At 32.6% G+C, this 24,818-nt stretch overlaps 3 protein-coding genes across 3 annotated transcripts in view; all 3 read left to right on the forward strand.

Annotated features, from left to right (window-relative positions):
• Positions 1-24,818, forward strand: part of LOC129805426 (lachesin-like) — a 117,220-nt gene that overhangs the window by 78,365 nt on the left and 14,037 nt on the right. The window contains exons 5-7 of the mRNA XM_055853314.1: positions 2,996-3,124; positions 6,783-6,933; positions 10,306-10,448. Coding sequence (XP_055709289.1) covers positions 2,996-3,124; positions 6,783-6,933; positions 10,306-10,448 — 423 coding nt within the window. The remainder of the gene's footprint in view (positions 1-2,995; positions 3,125-6,782; positions 6,934-10,305; positions 10,449-24,818) is intronic.
• LOC129805427 (uncharacterized) lies at positions 18,332-19,331 on the forward strand. The gene is made up of 3 exons (XM_055853315.1): positions 18,332-18,403; positions 18,465-18,857; positions 18,924-19,331. Exons 1-3 carry the CDS (start codon positions 18,353-18,355, stop codon positions 19,242-19,244), a joined length of 765 nt encoding a protein of 254 aa, XP_055709290.1. The 5' UTR covers positions 18,332-18,352; the 3' UTR covers positions 19,245-19,331.
• LOC129805428 (uncharacterized) lies at positions 23,033-23,997 on the forward strand. The gene is made up of 3 exons (XM_055853316.1): positions 23,033-23,112; positions 23,165-23,557; positions 23,618-23,997. The coding sequence occupies exons 1-3, from the start codon at positions 23,062-23,064 to the stop codon at positions 23,933-23,935; spliced, it is 762 nt and encodes a 253-aa protein (XP_055709291.1). The 5' UTR covers positions 23,033-23,061; the 3' UTR covers positions 23,936-23,997.

Here is a 24,818-nt window from a genome sequence, read left to right on the forward strand (position 1 = left end):
AACATTAAATACACCCTTCGTAAGCTTAAATACACGTGATTTGGACCGGGAAAACGCTGTAATATCCAGTTCTATTGACTGAAATAGTTTCATATATAAACCTGAGAACAATATTTAAACAAGATTTGAGAAAATACATGAGCTACAAAATTTATAATTTGAGGATCAGTCAAAAATTAGCTTTTTGGAAAAAAAATGAAAAAATAGCTCCACATTCTAAAACTGATCTAATCTTTTAATAATCATTTAATATAAGCTAAATACTATTAGTAAATATTATTAAGAGTCAGAAAAACTGAAAATAATACCGAGGGAATATTTTTGGTACGGATTGTGGTCGGTTTCCGGTGTGATGTGTTCTGAAAGGGGTTTCTTCTTTGAATGTTGAAATTTTCAGCCCAAATTCTACTTTTTCATATATTTTTTTTATTATTTTTCAAATTACTATTTATTATTGTTGCAATTTCATTTCTTTTACTTCATTATTTTATTTAAATAAACATGAATAAAATCATCAGATTCAGTTTTCCTCGAAGAATTTTCCTTTAGGTTTGATAAGCGCCTCACAAATTCGGGGCATCCTGTTGATTAATTTCTCCAAAATGTCTTAAGGAACTTTGCCCACACATCCTGAAGTGTTTCCACCAAGATTGGAACTGATGTTGACACCTTCTCTCGAACCATCTGGTCTAGAAAATTCCAGAAAATTTCGATGTGGGTACAATTGGGTGATTGGGGTGGCTAATGCATGTAGTTTAGGATCCTGCGTTTCTCTTTCTCAAGAAGGAAACCTCTACAAAGCTTTGAGGAATGCTTGGGATCGTTATCCTCTTGAAAAAAAAACCCACGCCCAATAAACCGAATGCATTAGCCACGCCAGTCACCCGATTGTAGCCTCATTGCAATTCTCTTGGATTTTCTCGACCACAAGGTTCGAGATTAGGCGCGACATCAGTTCCAATCTTGGTGGAAACACTTCAGGATGTGTGGGTAAAGTTCCTTAAGACATTTTGGAGAAATTGATCAACAGGATGCCTCGAATATGTGAGGCGCTTATCAAAGTTAAAGGAGGATTCTTCGAGGAAAACTAAATTTGATGATTTTATTCATGTTTATTTAAATAAAATAATGAAGTAAAAGAAACGAAATTGCAACAATAATAAGAAGAAATTTGAAAAATAATAAAAAAATATATGAAAAAGTAGAATTTGGGCTGAAAATTTCAATATTCAAAGAAGAAACCCCTTTCAGAACACATCACACCGGAAACCGACCACAATCCGTACCAAAAATATTCCCTCGGTATTATTTTCAGTTTTTCTGACTCTTAATAATATTTACTAATAGTATTTAGCTTATATTAAATGATTATTAAAAGATTAGATCAGTTTTAGAATGTGGAGCTATTTTTTCATTTTTTTTTCCAAAAAGCTAATTTTTGACTGATCCTCAAATTATAAATTTTGTAGCTCATGTATTTTCTCAAATCTTGTTTAAATATTGTTCTTAGGTTTATATATGAAACTATTTCAGTCAATAGAACTGAATATTAAAGCGTTTTCCCGGTCCAAATCACGTGTATTTAAGCTTACGAAGGGTGTATTTAATGTTTTGGCCGTTAGTGTATATCGTGCGATTCTTTGATTTCTGGTTATATTGTAGAGATTATCCAAAGGTAACACGAGTTTTCAAGGTCAAACGTAAAAAGATTCTATTGAGCATATTTCTCAATCTAATGGGATTGTGTTTGAACTTTATGGAAAGGTCTTGGAATTTCGAACAAATCTGAACTGAACCGATTTCAGTCAGTTATAAAAGGGCAATGAATCAGTTACGAACCTACAAGCATTTTTTATCCGAAAGTTAATTGTGTAACTCCTAAGCTATTTTGGATGATTTTTTGAGTTATTTATTTTATAAATCAGTTGTGAACCGGTAAACAGTGAGTGTTGTAAAAATAATTTTTAGGTATATTTAGCTTCGAAGTCACGAATTCCGGGGTTTCATAAACCATGGAAAGCTTTGCCACTCTTTTTTTGTAATGAACTTATAGTGTTCTGAAGATTTCTGCCTCCGGCGTAGCTTTTAGATCAGGAAGATTTTGTGAAATCAAATTTCACATCTTTTTTTTTTCTCAAAGGTTTTGCATATGTTTATGCTTTTCATACTCAAAATTGAATTGAAACTCTTGTGACTTTTTGTATTATTATTATTGTGTTGACAATATTAAAGATATAGGGAAGGTATATTAATTATTTTTTTTGTAATTTACGCTTTATTTTCTGAAGTTTTTTTGATAGTTCTTTGTCATATGCCATTGGATTTCGTTAAGCTGTCCCAAACTTAAACAATTTAGAGCTCTTCTCATGATCCACTAAGCTTATAGGTGTCAGTTTTACGTCCATAATGAATTATTGATGAAGCTTTTGTCCACTTTGTAGTTAGAGGTGGCACTTTGTTTGCATATTTTGTTGATTTTCAGTGTATGAGATGAGGTGCACAAGTGTCCTCGAGGCTATGAGAACTGGGAGTTAACCAAAATTCTAGCACTTGTACTGGCCCCAGATATTGTTGTGGTTAATTGTCCATATACGAAAGATTTTCCACTGGACAGTGATGTTTGTATTTTCTTGCTTACATATAAGTTTCCATATAGACTTGTATCGTATTTCGAGTCATTTCCTGCTCTGAGCTTCTAAAGTCAAAATCTCCTCCTTGAAGAGCATTCACACATCATAAAGCTTTTGGGTAAGCGTACTCAAGTGGAAAGTGGATGAGGATGGGGCAACCACTTGTTGCCACTCTTCGGCTCTATCTCCCTTCATGACTTTTTGTTCTCACACTAGGACATATTAATTGCTCTCTAGCAAAAGTCATCACAATTTGCTTTAATTCTGTTTGCAGATATATTTCCGTTTTTTTCTTCTTTTTAATTTTTATGCAAGAAATCGTAACATTTTCTTTAATTAAAACAACAATTTCTTTATTTTTGCAGTTCTGGAGTGGGAGGGTGAAACCTTAGAGCTGACGAGGATTTCCCGTCTCGACATGGGAGCTTATTTATGCATCGCATCCAATGGCGTGCCCCCAAGTGTCAGCAAAAGGATTAAAGTCAGTGTTGACTGTGAGTATTAAGCGTTGAAACTATAGTTTGAAAAGGATCCAATAATTCGACATCTCCCATCAGTGTCGGTCGAGTCGAGCAAGCATCAATTTTCATGACACTGCTTATATTTGGTTTTAATTTCTCAATCCTACACTGTATTGAGCGTCAAAACCAATTTCGTAAATCCATAATTTGCATTTTCAATTAGACTATCGATTGTTGGCAGTGCTTGTGAAATGGAAATTTACTTCTTTCAGCAGAAAAATTGAGAAAGTCAGATACGAAAAGGAACAAAATATTCTCTATTTTCCATTTTACTTTCTGAATCCTCATTCCAAAATCAATTTGAGTTACAATTGATGATTATACCCTCATGCAATGGATAAGATTAAATTTTTGCTTGGAAAAATATATTTGTATTATATAATGAAATTCAATCTATAAGAGTTAGGTTAATGGCAAAATTGGTTGTTATTTAATTTTGGGATTTGTGAAACTAATTGATTTAATTAGACGTTTTTAGAACTTACAAAAGTTTAGTTTTATTCACTAATTTATCAATTATTCAAATTTATTTTTTAACAAATTCTTGTATATTGTACAAATAACCTTCACAGAAAGAGCTTATATGAATACAAATGTCTTAAGCACACTCATGAAAAAGAGATTCCAATAATGATTATGTTTTTTTTTTAAGATTCCAGGAAACTACAAAAGTTTGTATCACATTTGATCTAATTTCTGGTTATTAGAATTAATTTATTTTGGATTGCTTAACAATTGTGTTACTATTTTCTTTTCAATTTAATATTTATTTAAATTCCGATCAGACATAAATTTATTTTCGTCTGTTTCTAAAAAGTTCGTCTAAATAAGTTTTCAATTTTAATTCTTCTAACGTTTTATAAATGGATTTTGTAATACCTCGCAAAAAGAAACCTTCAAAAAATTTATTTGTGCCAAAGTGAAATTAAAGAAGTTAGCTAAGATCATAATGTCGGCTTCATTATGATTAAGTTTAGTTCAGTTTCCAATGATCTCGAAATTCAAAATAGCAAAAATTTTTTTTGGTTTTTCAAAATTTAATGGATCACTTGTCCATATTGTCAAATCTTGATTTATAAGAAATTAGAAAAATTGAGCCATATGGCCAAGGCTTAGGTCTGAAGCCCATATAAGGATGATAATTTATTCAATATTTTGGGCATGAAAAAGATCTTGGCAAGATGGCTGCTGTATTTGTTCATTTTGGACTAAAACCGAAAATCCAAAAGTGAAACAAAATTGCGTGAAATTGGGTTTGAACTGAACTGGTCCTTCAGTCGCTACATTCGAAAGAGGACACAAGACAGTTTTAATCGAAGAGATCGATCATCGATTAGCAATTTACTTAAATGACGAAATAAAATATGAAATTATAATCTATTTTGGATGATTTTTGAAAGACTCCTTTTTGAATGGAATAAAAAACTTGGATACTCGTTGAAAACGGTATATCAACTTTTATCGGCTTTCTCTTGTTTAATAAAGTCGAATTTTCCAAAAAAAGTTCTTCTAAGTCATCCTACAGACCATTTATCAAATTTTTAGTAAAAAATTAACAAATCTTTAGAAAGTTCCCATTAAATTAATCGTATAAATGCAATCCCTTAAAAATATGTTAAATAAAATTATGCAAAAGAAAGTTTTTATCGATTAAAAAAATGGAGCAATTTATATATTTTTTGTTAAGCCAAATACAAAGCATTATAGGGGAAAGTACTCTTACTTCGAACGTTCATACACTGAGGAAAAAAAGAGGGTGCGATTAACATTTTTTCCTCTGAAATTTAACACTTTTTAGGTGTAAAAATATATCACCATTTTTTAATGTTAATTTTACACCCTTTTAAAAGTAAAATTTACATGAAAAAGGGTAACTTTATCCCCTAATACACCTAAAAAGGGTAATATTTACACCAATTTTGGATGAATATTGCAGGGTAAAATTAACATTTCCGGAATGTTATTTTAACTTTTTCGGATTTCTCTCAGTGTTCCTTCGAATAATGGCAATTTCTTTTACTTTTCCTAAGAGACTTGCACATAATTATCACATAATTATCAATAATTGATAATAAGCTAACAAATATTTAATATAAATGTGTAAGTGTCTTAGGAAAAATAAAAGAAAATTCACATTATTCGAAGGCATAAACGCTCGAAGGGAGAGTACTTTTCCCTACAGTGAACAGGATAGATAAAGTTTTTGTTGTGTAAATTCGACAAATTTTCAAATATTTTTACGTCAAGTTTTTGTTTGTTCATATCACCCATAAACCATAGGAGAGTGATAAGAGTGATAAAATGCTTATTTTCCATACAAAAAAAAAAAAATTTTTATGCTCAGACTAATAACCCAGTTTTTTGGTTTTATAAATTAGTTTTAAAATAACACAATATCAGGAATTAATTGGAACACTTAACGTTTCACTTTAGCTGTAGTGCCAATTGAAAAGTTATCACCATTCACAAATTTCAGAGTGATTTAAAATCAAGCTGCCATGAAAAGCTTCTCTAAATCCATCCACTTCATAGAGCTTTTATCAGAAGCTCAATGGTTATTTTTTTTGTTGGTTTATTTCCAACCAATCGCCAATTTTATGTGTGACAAATGAAAAAGAATCACAATACAAAAGGGAATATCTATTTGTTGAAAAATTGTTTGATAAATATACAATACATCCCGTAATTCAGCGATAAATTGAACAATTCATTACACAGATGCGAAAACTTTAATCTTACCACTATCAATTATGTGGAGAATAAATTTACATATATATGTATATTACATTATATAGAGTATGTGGTATTTCGTTGCGGATGACAATGTGAAAGGGAAAATGTGGTTCCGGATGTATTCTATACTGTTATCGGATTGTAACAATCTGTTATGACGTCTTCTTAAGCATTTTCCGGGGCTCCAACACAGTGTGAAATAGTGCACTGGCCAAAATCTCATTTCTGTGTGAACTTGGTATAAGAATGAGTGCAAAATAATTAGTGAAGAAAGCCATAATTTTCACTGAGAGATATATTATTTTGTGCTGTGCAGCAAAATTCGGGTGTCCAGGGGAGAGGGGGGGAGGGTGGTATGATAGGGGGCACAATCCATGGGAAAAGTTAATTCAGAGACAATTGTTCCAGACAATTTAACACAATGACACTTGAATTTTCATATTTCCTTCTCTGCACATCCGGAAAACTATTATTTATCCTGTGGCAATTTATGTGCTTTTCCACTCATTTGTCACACAAGATAAAATTTATAATAATTAAGTGTTGGAAAATGTTATGATAGAAATGAGATCATGTTTTAGAAAATTTTACCAACATTTTGTGCAATATCACTCACCAGTGAAAATTAACTCAACTCCATATCTCGCACCCAAGACGTGCGTCCCTTTTGCTCCTTGATTAAATCATTCGACCCATTGATTTGGAAAATTCAAAATATTTGTTCATTCATATGGAGATGAAGTTTCCATCAGAAAGATGCTGCTTGTGAAGTTGGCTGCCACTGAATTGCATGGGAAGTCAATGGGAAACCACAAAGACGATAGCTTTTCCTTCGAATATCGAATTTCTCATCATATTTATTCTAATACTCTGTATATATTCGTTTCACCCTCGACAGTTCCGCCGATGCTTTCAATTGCACATCAATTAGTTGGAGTGCCACCATTCTACAACATCACAATTGAGTGTCTCGTGGAAGCCTATCCTACATCACTTAATTATTGGACACGGGACAATGACACAATGATTCATGATTCTGTGAAATACAAGTAAGTTTCCCTTAGTATCACTTAATAAAATAATTTTATATATAATGAAGAGCTGAAAAGAATTATAAATTCGTTAAATATTAAAATTTTAATTAGATAAATTAATTATCCAAATATAAGATGATGTATTTTATTTAATCTACCTTTTCCTATAAAGAGTGATGTTCAAAATTAATTTCCCAATTGTCACTAAAAATTGGCAATAGCAAGCCCTTAGCAAGTATCCTATGGAGTTGAAGCCACCTTCTCATAATAATTCTACTTAAATTTATATGGGAATTTTATAAAATTTAATACTTCAATTTATATGAGCGCAGGGGCCTCTCGACATTTCATTTTTCCATACGTTTTTGCATAGATACACTGAAGACTATTGGCAAGTTTTTTCCTAAAGAGATTTGACTTATCAGTCTGATATATTTCGAAATCGTGCATTAAAAGCTATCTAAAATACATATTTCATAATGTTCGTCAAAATAATACAAGAACTACAAGCAAATTTGTATAAGTCGCGGTGCAATATCTGCAAAATTTTTACAAGGAAAAGTGAAAAATAGCTTCACTTTTTATTAGGCTTGATGGGCCCTTGGTATGAAGGAACTAAACTTGATTTCTCTTTAAATACATTTTCCCTCTGAGCACTGTAAGCTGAGTCCGAGATCAATTTATGAGTTAACTCCAAAGAGCTCCAACTTGGCAAGGGCTTGGTCAATTGACACAAATTCTCGTGGGGCAAATTCTTAAAGTTTTAATATGTGTTTCTTTCACCCTATTAATTTATTAATAGAAAAAATAATTTATATTTTAATACACCTTGAAGTTGCATAATATTAAACCATGTTTCAGAAACATTTTATAAAAATTTTAGTATAAGCTCCACCGAAGGAGCAATTTTAAGCCACGCCCATTCCAGTAGACGAAACTTCGAACACTATTATCAAGTTGAAGTTACTGAATTGTCTGTGTAGTATGAAGACATATGAGTGTCTTTGGACTGATTGTGTTTGCAAATTGAATTTTGGACTTGATTTAAGTGATCTTTCCCCTTGGTGAATTAGCCACGCCCTATATTAAATTTGTTTGTTAATTATAAAGTATTTATAAAGCAGTTGTGACTTTCAAAAAAAAAAAAATTCTGTGGAAGGATGGCCAAAAATCATGCTGCACTCTTTTTAAAAAGCCACACCAACTTGGATAAATTGTTACAAAACAGAATCTTTTATTTTTAATCCATCTACTTTAAAAATTGCTGAAGTTAAGGGAGAATGCAAAAACGTATAAATATGGTCATTTTCTAGCGTTATTGTGGCGTGGTTAATTTTTTAAAAACTTTTTTGATGTAAGTCTTTTTTTTTGGATGGGATTATAATATTTCTTTAGTACTTAGTATCCATTAAAATCAGAATGACTTAAAATAGTAAAAAATTATAATTTTCGATAGCAAAACATTGAATTTGGTCGGTGCAGTCAGTGATATTGCAAATAAATCAGTTCGTTCAGTGTACCCTAAATTAAAATTTAAATCTTATGCCATTTGAACTTTGAATGTGTTTTGAATTCAATGAAATTCATTTAATTGAAAATGTGTTTTCTGCTCCATCATTTCAATGTTAGATTTTTTGTCTTTTTCTATCTCCTAATCGAATTAAAAATTCAATTTTCTTGTGGAAAGTTTAAGTCGGTAAGATTTTGCAGATATTCTATGTCAGCCCTAATGGGTGAATCGTGCTTAGGTAGCTGACAAACAAAGTCAAGAATTTATCATAAAGTAAGTAAAAACTAAAGTTTGGTCTGCTATCAAATGAATTTCTGAACGACAAGGCTCGACAGGATGAAATTAACATTCATCTATACGAATTCATAAATGAATTTCACTGAGTGAGTGAGTGAGTGAGTTTAAATTAAAATTTATTAAATTGAAAAGGTGTGCAAATAACATTAGAATAGAAATTACAGTTTAAAATTATTTTAGAACTATTTAAATGTGAAGCGGTCTTAAGACTAGAGGTTTATTAGCCCAGTTCCCGTAGGTCTCAAAATCCTAAATAGCGTGTAATTTAATTGCTTTTTGAGAGTCTAATAGAGGTTGTTTATATTTAGTAACCCAATCCTGATTTAAATTTTCCCAAAAAATCATAATTGATAAGAAATTAAAGCAGTTAAGTCATTTGGTGAAGCCTTAGGTCTGAAGCCCGTAGAAGAGAAGCACTAAAAAACTTCAGATATCATTTATGATTACCCAGATAAGGTGGTAAGCGAAGTGGTTATTTTTACATTGTTAATAAAAATCAGTTTTTTGAATAGTCCAAGGTTAAATTGGAGGATTATTGTTTTATTGAATCTGTAGCCAATACATTTAAGTAATCTTGTGTCAAATTTGAGTTATGTTGTAATAAGAGTTCAAAAGTTATAGTAAAGTTAATTCCCGTTTTTCCTAAATATGGCGATAAGTGGTTACTCCACCCTACTGAATTCGCGATTGACAAGATGAGAAAAATTAAATACAAAGATTAGCACGCGCTAGGACAAATTGCAAACCTTGCAAAGTGAAAAGATAGGTAATTTAATCGACTTTAGAAGTTAAAAGAAATTATTTTTGATGACTATAACCTTAGTTATAAATAAGCCTTATAACACTATCTTTAAAATATAAAATTAATTTTTCATTGAAACTTATTGCTAAATTAATAAGGGTTATGCGACTAGATTAATTTAATTTTATTATATAATAATAAATAAATGCAAATAATTTTGGTGATAAAATAATCAAATAACAATGAATTACAATAGTACAAGTGAATTTTAAATGCAATTTATAAATTAATTTAATGGAACTATACTGTCTAATAACCTGTAAAAGCTGTGATTTCAATCTGGTTTTTTATTTTTATTTGTCAGATTGTTATTATTTTGCAAAATCAATGTAGAAATGAAAATAAAATATGTAATCTAATGACCAGCGCACAATAACTTTTGTTTGTAAACATGTTTTCAAAATTTTCCATGAGAATAAGCGAGATGACTAGATCTAGATCTCACTCACTCTCATTGAAATGTCAAAAACATGTTTACAAAACAAAAGTTATTGTGCGTTGGGCATAAGTCATATAGAAAATTATCCCAGTTTTACCAATTTAGTATTTAAAATTACAGTAATCCTTCGCTTCTCAGAAATTGTTTCATCGATAAGAAATAAATAGTTATATTTGAATTCGTTTTTCTTTTTCAACAGTACTCTAAAAAGTATGTTTCAAGACTATCAGTAATAATTTTCCAGAACTGTTAAAGTTTTCTTCTGAAAGTTACTCTTTAACTTCTTTATCAAATCTTTCATAATTATAATTGTACTTTCTTATTTTTTTTTTCATGTAGAACGGAATCTGTATCCACTTCACCATCTTATAAGTCCGTCATGAAGCTTACAATCTTCAACTTTCAAGGCAGCGATAGCGGAAATTACAAGTGTGTTGCGAAGAATCCTCGAGGCGAAACAGACGGCAATATTAGGATTTATTGTAAGTACTAATTTTGGGTGTAAAAATTTGAGTGTCGAGAGAAAGTCGTCTACTTTCCAGCTAGAAAAAAGTTTGAAGCAAAGTTTTGGACAATGGGTAATGAGGAATATTAGGACATCCTTTCTTTCACAAATGCCCCTCAATGTTCATGCCCATAAAATTATCCGAAGAACTTTTTTGAATGTGCCGTCATTAATTGTATGAGGATTTTCGGTGGGACACTTGAATTGGCTCCAAAGAGGGGCAAAGAAAAGGTAGAATAATAATCTTGATAATAATAGTTAATAATTTAGAGATGCTCTAAACTCCTTCATATTTTCCTCTTGGTCTAATTTTCTCGTAAAAATCTTTCCTTGGGGCGGTTATTTCGAGAAACTTGGTCTAGTGTGATGGGGTTGGATGTGAAGAAAAGAATGTTTGAGATCTTATCTAAATGGTTGGACTATGGGGATTTTGGACGATGGGAAAAAAGGCTCCGTAACATAAACCTTCTGCTATACACAAACACTCACATTTTCCTTAATAACGACCTAAAGACTTTGGCAGTGTCAGTAATTAAACAAAAGTCATTAAGATTACATCTCTCGGCAATACGGCGACAAAACAGTACCCAAAGAAGAACCTATTTAATAGAAAGGGAAAATCTTCTGATGGAAATCGACTTTGGAGTGCAATTTTCATTCACGCAAAAGCGATCGTTAGAGAAATTTTCTTCCAGCGATAAAATTAATGATTTAAGCTTTATTGCCATTTTAAAAGGGCTTTTGAGGCACTTGTGGTGTGACTTTTGCAAGTGAAAGGGGGAGAGGTTGCATTGTGATTGAATTTTCAATTAGGAATCACATTTTAAGAACAAAACAATAAGAGGAGAACTCTCAGCTATATTAACTTCATAATTTCCTTCAAGTGCTAAAAACTCAAGAAATATACGAGGTAAAACCTGTTGAATTTTGCACCTCTTTCGTAAACTCTTCCCACTTTAAAATCGTCTCGACAAAAAGTCCTAAACCTTACAATATGCTAAATTAGAATGTGATTTTAATATTGAATATCTCTTCAAATTGAGATTTGAATAAGAAATTTACCTACTGTTTGTCTCCTTGTGGAAATGGTATAATGAACATCTGCGCAAGAATGTTTGCCAAATGTATAACATGCGAAATATTCAAATATGCGAAAGATATTTTCTTTACAATGTCCCAATGGATCATCTTAGGAAAACATGAATGACACATTTTGCCTTAATTCGCCCCTCTGTTTGAACATTAAGTAGGATTGAGAATGACTTTCTAAATGTACGTTACAAATGCCTCAGAATATTTTAAATATTTTCTGCGATAGTTCAACTGCCTTTTTTTATAAGATAAATAATACTCCCTCCGTTCCGAAATAAGTCGTACGTTTGGCGAAAAATTAGGGATTAAGGAATGGTTTCAGAGAATGTTTTTGTTATTTGCAAATATCTTGTGTATGAACTATCCTCCATGTTCAGGGATAATATGGGGATCCTATCACGATGGTAAGTTGAGGAATCGATATGTTGAAATTGTCCATTTTTCGCGGTTTTTTTTTAAAAGAGCTCCGGTAGATAGTTAGTCACTACAAGGTGGACTGTGATTAACATTACAGGCTAGAATTTGTTCTAAATTTTTAGTATGCATAAGTAGAACTCAACAGTTATTACCGATATGATATTTTTTATATCTCAAATTTTGCAGAATGAGCAATAAAAAGAACATCCTTTTTTTATGTGTTCGAATATCTGGATGCAAAATGGTGAGAGATAGGGACTTGGGACCTTCAGCGGACCCCCCATAAGTTGACCCTGGGACAATTTATATGTTTCTCTAAAACATATCCAGAATTGAAGAAATAAATCGCACGACGTGTTTTCGAGCAATCCCAAAAACCATGATTTAGGAGGGGAAGGGAAGGAGTGGGGGCAAAATAAAAGACATATTAATGGTCCCAGGGTCAACTTATGGGGGATCCTCCGAAGGTCCCAAGTCTGTATCTCTCACCATTCTGCACCTATTTCAGATTAAATATAAAACGCCAAAAATTAGATATCTTTAAGACATTCGTTCCTCAACATACCATCAAGACTGGACCTCAATTTTAGTTCTGGACATTAGCAATAGTTCCTCACAAGAGATAATTGTTGATAGATAAAACATTTACCAACAAACTTTCCCTTAATCCCAATTTTTCCCAAACGTATGACTTATTTCGGAACAAGAATTTTTCCCAAAGGTACGACTTATATTTCGGAACGGAGGGAGTATAATATTTAATCCTCCGAGTACTTTAAAGCAAGAATGATTTTCGTTTTTGTCATCTTTCTTAAGAAATATTTTGTAAATTATTGATAATTTATAAAAATGTTTTATTGCGAATATTTTTGTAAAGTAGAAGCACATCGAAAATATTTTTTACGAGAACCCAGTTAAATCTTGCAATATTTTTTACAACGTTTTTTTTCTGGAGAAGCAGATTTTTTCAGTCTCAATAGAATCTATCACAATTCATCAAAATTTCCAAGTTTATTTTTTTTTCACTATATTACTTTGATTACTTTTTAGGAACAAAATTAGATATGCAGACCTTTGTAACCCAAACGTAGATGTATTTATTTGTGATCCTCTCAGAACCATGCAATATTTTTGAAGGCTAGGGGGAAGTGGGGCTACTTTGAGCTGTGGGGCTACATTGTTATACAATTTTTTCGCATACTTCTAAAGGAAACTGGGTTTTAACATGATGTAATTTGAATAGATAAAACAATTGTGGATCTAAATAAAATAATTGTAAGGACCAGCTTGATTTAGAAATAGGCAAAAAGGTCGTATAACAATCTAGCCCCACAGCTCAAAGTAGCCCCACCTCCCCCTAAGCTGTATTGTATTGGAAAAATTACTTCTTTCCATACATTAATCATTAAGGACCTGAAGCTTAAAAGATTTTATAGATTGAATGATATTCGTTTGCAGGATATTTTATGATCCGTGAGTTAACAATTTGTATTCAAATAAACTTTATGTTTTTATATTTTTTTTATATTAATTAGAAATTTTAAATCAAAATTTTCAAAATAGAGCACTCCTATATTTTTTAATTCAGGGAGGTTTGTAGGTTTTGTAAATGAAAAAAAATCTTTGACCGTTTTATCACTTGTAAATCAGAAATGTGTTGTAAGATGAAAATTATTTCTTTTTGAAGGGCTAGTAAGAATGTAATTGGACTGATGCATTATCCATTCTGAAGAGAAAGTTTTTAATTCTAATATAAAATAAATTTTAAATACTAGTGGATCATATTACAATTAATTTTTGAAAATTACTATAATTCTGTATTTGTTTAAACCTAAAACGAGGATGTTACAACAATTGAATTTGATACAGGTACCATGTAATATTTTACGTAATTTCTTTTTGAGACACATAGCGTAATAATTTAGAAATATTTTTTGCTAATATTTTAAGTTAAGGTGAAATGTACGGCAGACCACGAAGTAATACAAGCTCTATACTCAAAAGCACTTTTTCATGGCATTTTTGCACATTTCAAAAAAATAATGAGAAAATCTCAAAAATTAAAATTTGATGCGAAATTAAAATTTTCTATTGTACCCTATAAAAAAATTAAACCATCAATACTCATTTTTATATTTTTTACATTTTTTTTATTTGAATACATTGTAAAAGAAATTTTGAAATCTTTGGGAAGTTCTTTTATCTCGATAACATTATTAAATGACATTTGAATGAGGGACAACTAATGCAGAAGAATAGAATGATACTCTTACATGTGTTGAGATGGCAATAAAAAAGTGGAAACAGCACTTTGTTAAAGTGTGAAAATTATATAAAGCTCGAAAGCTCCCGAAGAGTGCCATTAATTCAAGCGGTTGGTGACAAGTCTCGGTGGTGTCTGGTCTGGAAACGAGATGGGTGTTGCACACACTGTACTAGAGAGAGTCAAGCAGGATGTCAAGGAGGAAAAGAATGGGGATCTCACACATTCACACTCCCAAAACCACCCTCTCTTCTGGGACATCCTGAGGAAGACAAAAAAAAATAATAAAGAACCAGAAGAAAAAGTTGGTAATTCCCTGAGACAGGTAAAAAGTGAACGTGTTTTTCTACAGATTATCTCTGGCATTTTTCCCTTGATGCATTGTACAATTCTTCCTTGTTTCTCTTCTGCGGTACTAAGATCCTCATTCTACCGTAAACAGGATATGTGTGATGTGCTTTTGAAATTTAGTACCATTTTGGGTGTTTGGAAGTACATTCGCACTTTTACACACGACAAAAGCATACGTGGGAGTGCAATGGGGTTTTCCGAGGGAGAAAAAAATGTTGGGAGATTTTAATCTCTCGGAAAATACACACTTTTCCATTTAGGCCTAAGACAGATTATAGGTCAACCATTCACTTTGCAGACACTTTTTTTTCCAGCTTCCCAAATACTCATATCACATTGGAGGGATATAAAAATCAGCTTAACTTTTATTGTTTGCTAAAGTTTGCATCACAAGGGCTTCAGTTTTTGTCAAATGGAAAATTCTTCCTGCCGGAAGCGATTTAAATGTTCCTCTTACAGTACCTGATTTAAAGACTACCACGTTGCTGAAATTTGGATGAAGTATTCCAAATATTAGTAAAGATTTGTTACTGCTCGAACTCCACAGAGAGAGCAGTATAGGCAGTATATAATCTCTCAATTTTTAACTATATATCATTCGACTTCTTCTTAACCCCCAAGGGGAAGTATTTTGGTAGAATTATGGAAATCTGAATTTTAATTTTTTTTTTTGGCATCACGCTGTTTGTCCGTCTATGCGTCTATCCATCCGGCTGTTACCACGCCTAGAGCCCCAACGGTTAGACCGGTGGCAGCCAAAATCACGAAAGCCAAAATGCCGAAAGTCAAAATCCCGAATGCCAAAATCCCGAAAGCCAAAATCCCGAATTTTCAAAATCCTGAAAGGGATGAAATTACATGGAGGAAAATGTTTAGAATAATTTCCTAAGACACAAAAGATTTCCCTTTGCCTCCAACAAGCGCGCGTACAATCGTGGGAGTAGCTGTGACACTTTTAAGAATTCGGGATTTTGGCCCATTCGGGATTTTGGCTTTCGGGATTTTGACCGAGACCCGGTTAGATATAGAGAATTGAGCCAAGTCGGGGACCCTTCCATAAGTCGACCCTGGAACCATTAACATGTACCTCATTTCTCCCTACTCCTCCCGTTCCCCTTAAAAACCATGTTTGTAAGATAGCTGGAAAATGTGTTATGTGATTTTTTTCATTTTTGGATATGTTTTAGAGACTACTAGGTCGAAAATTTCGTCCTTATACGAAAATACCGTAGAATAATTCCTAATAAAGGTTTTTCAAAAATATTTTTTTATTTTTTTGAAAGTTTGTGACACTGCTAGAGGTCAAACGGTAAAAGATATCAACTTCCGGTTTTCGACGACCCCTTCATAAGTAATATTATCTAGGACAGTCTTTTTTTTCTGTTTCACCCTTCCCTCCTCCTGCATCTCCAAAATAATGTTTTTTGGTTTATTTCGAAAACGGTTCCTACGATTTCTTTCATTTTCAAACATGTTTTAGAGGTAGTCAAGGCGAATATTTCGTCCTTGCTCACCTATATTCGAAAACCATTTTGATATCGAATTTTCGAACATAAAGGTTTAACCACTTTAGAGGGCCTATTTTTGAACCGACTTGCCTAAATTTGATTTTTTTTAAAAGGTCTTGAAATTTCCAACCCGACTGCATCGGACTTAATCAGTATGGAACGGTAATATATCCCTAAATTGGTACCTTTCTCTGATTTATTTTCTATTTGTTCTAGAACCTACTTTTTTTAACTGTGTTATCACACTTGCACATTAAAATTTTAATATGATTCACATTAATTGTTGCTGGTGAGAGTCCAAATGTGTAATTTGTGTGTTTGAATCATTTTATACTCAAAATTTTATCTATTTGTTGATAAAAAGGTAGACTTGCCCCGCAAAATTTGATATAAATTGATTTATAGCATTAATGCGAAAAATTAATTCGATTTTCTCTTTAATTTTTTAATGTGAAAAATATTTATGCTTTAGGTAAATTTAAACTTATTTTTGCAGGCCAAGTCCACTTCTTTATCAATAAATAGAAAAAACCCCAAATATTAAGTGACTGAAAGACACAAATAACATATTTGGACGCTCACAAGCGACAATTAATGTGAATCACATTAAAATTTTAATGTGCAAGTGTGATAACGCCCCGTAAGGAATTTCTTATTTTGGAATGTTTTTTTTTATTTATCAATCAATGTATTGGGTATATTAAAGCGGTGTCAAGTATCAACCCAAAAAGCATGCGAAAAGATAATACACGAATAGCTCTTTCTCGTGAGTTCGAGCACTCCGCAGAGTTGGGACGCTTTACCATCTCTTTTTTGGAGAGGTTTTGAAATTTTCAACCTGATTGTATCGGTGGCAATCGGTAATGAATCGGTTAAGTACCCGTAAATGGCCAATCGGTTAAATATCCGAGTGTGGAGGATTTACCTAAGTGAATCACAATGATAGCCTGATTAATTCCTGATCTATTGCTTTAACTCACGTCCTGCAATATCTGCACAAATCAAAGATAATGTTAGGGCCTCGACAGACCTGAGGAATAGCCTCGAGACGGCTTGGCGTAATTTTATTAGAAATAATGGTCAAACTAAAATTCCATTATTTTTCACTAAGTCTCTTGGCTTCAGTCATAAGTGTGTCTAGGGCATTAGATTAGTTTGATTTACTTCCTAGAATTCCATGTGAGCCCAGAATAGATATTTGTTGAAGAGATGGAAAGTGATTAAATCCGGGTCGATTGACCGGACTTCTTTATGCTATGTTGACTTTTTGAAAAGCTCCCTGAAGCTTCAAAATGAAATGCCAGATGATTTCTAATCCAAACTATATTTTCCTTTTTCAAGATAAACTTCGTAGACTAAAAACTCTACTAATGCTTTCTCACAAAATGAATAGATGAAATAGATTCAAATAGATTTTGTTTATCCGTCGTTTGTTCATCAATGCCAGAACATTCTAAATCATCATTTTTTCGAATAGGTACTCGGACTGACGGAAATCATCTGAAAATTCCTTATTTGTGTTTTTTTCTTCCGTAAATCATAAAAGCTTTTCCACCAGGATGTGATTAATTTCTTGGACTCCACTCTGTCTCCAGTCTGCGTGAAACTCGGGGTCCTCGAGGTGCTTGCAACTCGGAATTCGTGAAAATTTGACTGTGAGTTGAATTTAGGGGGTAAAGAATCGCGTAGAGCCAATTTTATCCATTTCGAAAAAGAATGAAAATCGAATTTTCACGCATTCCAAGTTGCATGCATTTCGAGGTCACCTGTAAAAGAATCTCAGCTACCATAAGCTTTTCTGCATTTATCACCAGTTTTGATTTCGAGTTGTGCACCCTGGACACACTCATCATCGTTGAGAGACATTTCCCTTGATGCGTCAAGTGTATCAATGTAATAAATTCAAGAATTCTGCCAAACTGATAAGCTTTTCCATAAATTTTGTATTCTAAGTTGTTCCTTAGAAATTTCTAATTATTGTCAAGCAGTGTTTCACTTTCGCAATTCTTATTCATTACTTAAGTTTGTTGGGAATACTATAATACTCTGTTACAGTATGTGTAAATTCAAATAAATACGTTTAGATTTTTCGGACTAAACTTTGAATAGAAACAGTTGTACAAATATTAGATTTTAATTGATTATCACAAAGTGTTAGGTGAGATTCTTTATAATCTCAGCTTTTTTCTGACTTAGTTCTGCATATAAAAGTGAGGCGGATGAATGGAATTTTGCAGTGCGATTGTGAAAATGAATGCTGTGATTACAAGTTTGGTTTTTCTAAGCCTTGTTGGACTAGGGGTTAGTAAGACAAATCAAGTAGAAGTTCAACTAAAGACCAAAATGTTATACTTCTTTCCAGTATTCTTGGAAGTACCCTAGGAATGCCGATCAAACTCTTTGGGCTTTTAGAACTTGTCAAAGGCGGGAATCTGATATTAATATACTTAAAAAATGGTATACATGGGAATTACCAAATAATAAGGAAACCCACTGCTACGTCAAATGTGTCTGGATTCATCTGGGACTTTACAGTAAAAGTAAGAAGTCACTCAGAGTTGACAAGATTGAGAAGCAATTCACCAGTCGTGGGGTTGCGATTCCTTCGGATTTAAAAAGTATGGAAGGTGAAACAGATGGATCGTGTAAAGCTATATACGATAAAACCATCAGCTTTTTTAATAATAATGTGGCAGACTTACGCATTGCATTCTATGGTACAATAGAGGAATCGAATAAGTGGTATTCGGAAAACGTAAGGTCTTCTGTGTTTTATAATCTTCATAAGATTCCCCAGGACTAAATTATATTTTTATTATAGCCTGATGCCAAACCGAAAGGAACCAAGATTTCGAACTTCTGTAAAGCTAACAATAGAGAACAAGGAAAAAACAATTGCAAGCACGCATGTAGTGCTTATTATTATCGTTTGGTTGACGAGGACTTCGAACCTATATATTTTAGACTATTGGAAATAAAGGGTTTTACAAATGAAGACATTGACGAATGCATAAAGCAGACAAGTGGAGGTCAAGGATGCCAAAGGTCTGATGCGTTGTATGATTGCCTGAAAAATAAAAATTCAGCAGCTTTAGAAGAAGCTTTACAGATTCTCGATGACCAATCCGCAAAAACGTACTAGGAAAAATACCCTTGTATTTGTATTTATACCATAATTTTTTGATGTCTTGCTTCGAAAATAAAGAATTTTAAAGTGATGGTGAAGCAACTGTCTGTTTCAACTTGTAGTTTAGTTGAATTGCTAAAGTTATTTAGTAATGTTATGCTGATTTTTTATATTATAGATAAAAGTAGAGTACCTTTGAAGTTGCTGAGGATTGTGCAATTCTGAAAAGTATTCTTTCCAGCGACTTAAGACTTCTTCCTCTTTGGTCAGAAGATTTTCTTCCTTGGATGTTACTCCTTGGATAGTATTGCCCTTCTTCCCTCAGAGTCGTCGGACTATTTGCCAGAAAGTTTTGTTTGTCATCCTGTAGTCAAGCTGCAGTTTTTACGCAACTTTTTCTACGACTCCTCTCAAGCGGCTTTAACTGCGGAGCTTTGCAGCTTTTCGCGCTTCAACGTAACGATCACGAGAATCAGAATCCTTACTTAGTAGATACAACTTGTAAGCCTTCTTCTTCTCTGCAACGGCTTCTTTTACTATAGATGAGTTCCACCAAGATGACCATTTTACATTGTTCGTCACATTAACTCACTTAGCGCCAAAGGCTTTCTGTAGCCGAGGCCAAAATGGCTGTTTGAAAGCAGTCCTATTCAGCTTCAATGTCAGAAGGAGATTGTGGATTTTTTTTTCAAACTTTTTCTGTATGCCCTTCACAAATTTTTCCTCGACATCTTCTTAAGACTCTCCAACTAATGCATTTCAGCTCTTTGCTCTTACCCTTAGGTAGAACGGGAGTGTTTTCGTTCAAGTTAAATTTTGCGAAGAGTATGTAGTAATCAGTTGTCAGTTAAGCACTGTTAAAAACTCGAACATCTTGGAGAATTCTTCTATCAACACCGGGAACAAGAACAAAGTCAATTATTGACTTACGTCCTAGTTCTACATTTTCCCAAAGTATTTGTGAACATCCTCGTGCTGGAAATTCTTGATTGAATAACCTTTGATTTCACAGAAGTCCAGAAACATTTTACCGTTCTGGTTCTCATCCATCATCCGAGGGTCTTTGTTGTGTTTATTGTAAGCAGAATACTATGAAACAGGGTGCAAACCTGAGGTCATAGGCCTCCTTACATAGTAGACGCGGGTTTTGGGATGGTCTGCTGTTTAGTAATTCACTAAGGACTTCTCGTAGATGCCAATATGCCGATACGTGCCTGTAACTATTTCCAAACAAACAAATTTCAACCAGTTCTAGAATCAACTACAATCATTCTGAGACGTGCCCGATGGGTACCCCAACTACACGAGAGATTAACTTTCGAATTTCGTGAAATGTTTTACGAAATTCTAAAAATAAACATATGAAACTTTTCACGGAACACTAGAATATTTCACTAGTACTCATAAAAAGTGAAAATACGATAATATTTTTGGGAAAAGAGAAGAACCAGAAGTTCTTTTTTATGTAAAATATTAATTAAAACATATTTTTAACAAGAAACAAGAGGTACTAGTATACAGTAGGTGTCAAAAGTTTGTTGCCTCGTGTATGTTCGAGAAACCAGTGCAAAAACGATAGAAAAAAAACTTTTTAAATTTTTTCTTTTCGCAAATTAGTTACCTGTAATTCGTAGATCTTATTTATGTATTTCGGAAAAAATATTTAATTTTATTTCATATAAAACAATATTGTTTTCCAAAAGTTGGTCATTTTTGAAAATTCAAAAGTTTGTTGCCTCATTTGAAAAGTTACTCAAAATGGTCAAAAACATGCAACTAACTTAAAATTAACCAGCTATATTTTGAGTTTATATCAGTTGAGAGGCCAATGGTGGGTTTGGACATTTCTAAAGTCGTCTATGGTAAATATTTACATGTGTATAAGAGTAATGACAAATAACAAGAAATAATCTGTTTTTCGATAATTCATAATTTAGTTTAAAATGGCAAGTTAAAAGGAGTTAAATGGTATAAAATCGTCCAGAGATACTGCCGGAATGAATTTGCGTCGTTAGATGCTAAAAACACGAAAGATTATACATAAAATATTCGAATATTATAGTAATGAGGTACGAGTACATCTGAAAAACGCTACTGGCAGACCTAGGGTATCGACTCAGAGGGTTCATAACAGCATTGTAAGTATCTCTGATAGTGACCCAATGATGTCTGCTTCATAAATTTAAAAACAGTTGGTTACTGAAGGAACACAGGTCCTTACTGTTACAAAAACAAGCCCATATTGAAATAAAATGATAAGAATGTGTGGGTGGCTCGCATTATTCCATTGGTAAACAAGAATCTGAATAAAAGGTTGTAGATTTACTTTAAACATGTTAAACAAGTAAAACTACAACCATTTATCCAGATTAGACTAGCTAACCAATGGAATATTGGGAATATTGCTTGTCTCCCAAATATTCTGACCATTTGTAGTTGATTTTTATAACAGTAAGGACCTGTGTCCTTTCAGTAACCAACTGACTGTGAATTTTTGAAGCAGACATCATAGAGTCACTATGAGTGATACTTATAATGCTGTTATCGACCTTCTGAGTCGAAACCTTAGGTCTGCCAGTAACGTTTTTTTAGATGTGGTCGTACCTTATCATCACCATATATTTTGGCGATTTTATGTATATTTTGTAGAGATTTTCTATAAAATTAAACAATTGACGACGAAGATTTATTCCGACAGTATATCTGGACAATTTCCCTCTTTTTAACTTTTTGTAATTTGCAATTTTTAACCTAAATTATAAATTATCAAAAAATAGATTGTTTCTTGTTATTTATCAATACTTTTATACACATGTATTTACCATAGACAACTTTAGTAACGTACAAACCCACCATTTGCCTTTCAAATGACATAAACTTAAAATGTAACCGGTTTACATTAAGTTGGTTGCATGTTTTGATAATTTTAAATTAGTTCTTTAAATGAGGCATCAAACTTTTGATTTTTCAAAAATGACCAACTATTGGAAAACAATAATTTTTTATATGAAATAAAAGTTTTTTTTTTTTTAAATATATAAATAAGATCTACGGATTACAGGCAACTAATTTGCAAAAAGAAAAATTCGAAAATTAATTTTTTCTATCATTTTTGCACCTGGTTTCCCGATCATACGTTAGGCAACAAACTTTTGACACCTACTGTAAGTACTAATAAAAGAGGTAAAAGTACTAGAGTCTTATTCGATCAGGAATCTTGTGAGGGATTGTCGTCCCTCTTAACCCATTAAGAACGAGAGGGTCAAAAATCTTGGAGCACAATATAACTTTAGAAATCCATAGGAAAAAAAATGGGACAAGGTTGTTCCTATCCTTAAAATGTTAAGGATTCCATGCTGTCTGGCAAGTTAGTTTTTTATTCTTAGTCGGACTAGATCCACTACGATGATTATCATTTTCTGCGAATTGGACGTACATATCGGAGTATGTTCTGTACTTTTCATGTACAAACCTAAAAAATCGTCTTTGGGAAGATCCACCACATGTTTCCAGAAATTCTCATTGATTGCCGATTAAACGGTTTCTGTAGTGGAATCATTATATTTATTTATAAAGATATTAGTAGACTCAATTGTTTTATACTTTCTTTCTAAAAATGAAAATTACACAATTTCATTGCATTTATAGTTATATTTATTTAAAACACTATAAATTTCTTTTTTTTATTCGAAGTATTTTTTTTTCTAGAAACAGTTGTTCAAATATTAGACTGTGGCTGTCTAACATAAAGTTCAAAAAATTTTCTCTCATTTCCATGTTGCATATAAATTAGTTACATGCAGAATAAAATAAATCAGTTTCATCTTGCAAAATGAACAGAGTGGTTCAATGTTTGGTTTTCTTCAGTATCCTTGGAATAGGAGTAAGTGATAATATGCAAGTTTATTTTTGTAAAAAAACATATTTTTTCTTAGTATTCTTGGCAATTTCCTAGGAATGGAGACCAAACTTATTGGGCTTTTAATACTTGTCAAAGACAAACTACGGACATTGAGTCTGTTAAATTGTGGGATCAATGGTTATTACCAAACAATGCCGCAACACATTGTTACATCAAATGTGTTTTTATTCATCTGGGATTCTATAATGAACAGGAGAAAGCTATTAACATTGACGCGGTCAAAAAACAATTTAAGAGTCGTGGCTTAGAAATTCCTAAGGATATAAAAAGTTTGTCTGGTCGAACAGATGGATCTTGCAAAGCGTTGTATGAAAAGACTATACCATTCTTCAAAAACAATTTTCAAAATTTGAGGATTGCCTTCTATGGAACAAGAGAAGAATCAGATAAGTGGTTCGCGAAACATGTAAGTCTTTCTGTTTTAAATAATCATAAATAGGTGAGTTAAATTCTGTTTCTTTTACAGCCTGAAGTTAAACCAAAGCGAACAAGGGTTTCGGAATTTTGTACTGCCGAAAAAGAAAAAGGAGAAACTAAGAATTGCAGACGTGCATGTAGTCTTTACTATTACCGTTTTGTTGACGAAGACTATCAACCAATATACTTTAGGAAATTGGATATTGCTGGTATCACAGATAAACAAATTAACGATTGCAGAGATAAGGCGAGAGAAAAAAAAGGATGCAAAGTGGGTGACGCGTTGTATAGATGCTTAAGGCTTATTAATAAGCAGGGTTTAATAGCAACTATGGAAAGACTTGATATTGAATCTTGGAAATACTAATTTTTTTGCAAACAAGTTTCATTTGTGAACTGTATATGAAATACAATGTGTTGGAAAGCAAATCATTTGTATTACTCCGAGAGCCTTACTTAATGTTCTTAGAAATATTCGTTTGATATTTTTAGACCTCCACGATTAGGCAAGATTCGATTACTGAGCTGTATTAAAATGTCTTATCTTTTGGTTTTTCATAGTACTATTTTTTGGATATTATTTACTACTTTAATTAATACATTGTTGTATAAAGGGTTAGCCGATGGTGGTGTAACTGAGCTAGGTTTTTCAGGACAATCTGTCCTTCCGTTGAGCGTCGGTACCAGTCCGTTCGCTGTGTCAAAAAAAGAAAGACGAAAATTAGCTCCTAACCAAATTCAAACCTGATGCATAAGAAAGTAGAGGAATTAATGACAAAAATCGTCAAGAAAAGACTAACCAAGAACGACTGAGAAAAACACGATAAGTGTCGAAAGCTCTGGTGAAATTGTGTGTTTGATTCATAGGATTTGTTCAACAAATTCCGATGCTCACCGAAAAGACAGATTGTTTTGAAAAACCTAGCTTAATTAATACAAGTATATTTTTAAACGTCAACTACATCAATATTACTTGTGGGTTTTCCCTCCTACAATTCTAGATTTCTCATTTGGACGCTGATTGTTGTATTCAAAGAGCTTAAGGTCGCAAACACATTTTACAGGAAGCTTTCTGAGGTTTCTTAGTAGATTGATGTTTTTTCCCGAAATTAAAACTTACAGATGAAATCTTAAACTTACGAGTAATTCAACATTGGACTAAGTTTGACAATTTTTGTAATTGTGGTAAAAGATCGAAATGAATTGTATCGATAAAAGTTGTTGTGAAGTTATGGTATGGTGTATGGATG

This window comes from Phlebotomus papatasi, chromosome 3 (genome assembly GCF_024763615.1).
Source record: "Phlebotomus papatasi isolate M1 chromosome 3, Ppap_2.1, whole genome shotgun sequence".
Taxonomy (NCBI): domain Eukaryota; kingdom Metazoa; phylum Arthropoda; class Insecta; order Diptera; family Psychodidae; genus Phlebotomus; species Phlebotomus papatasi.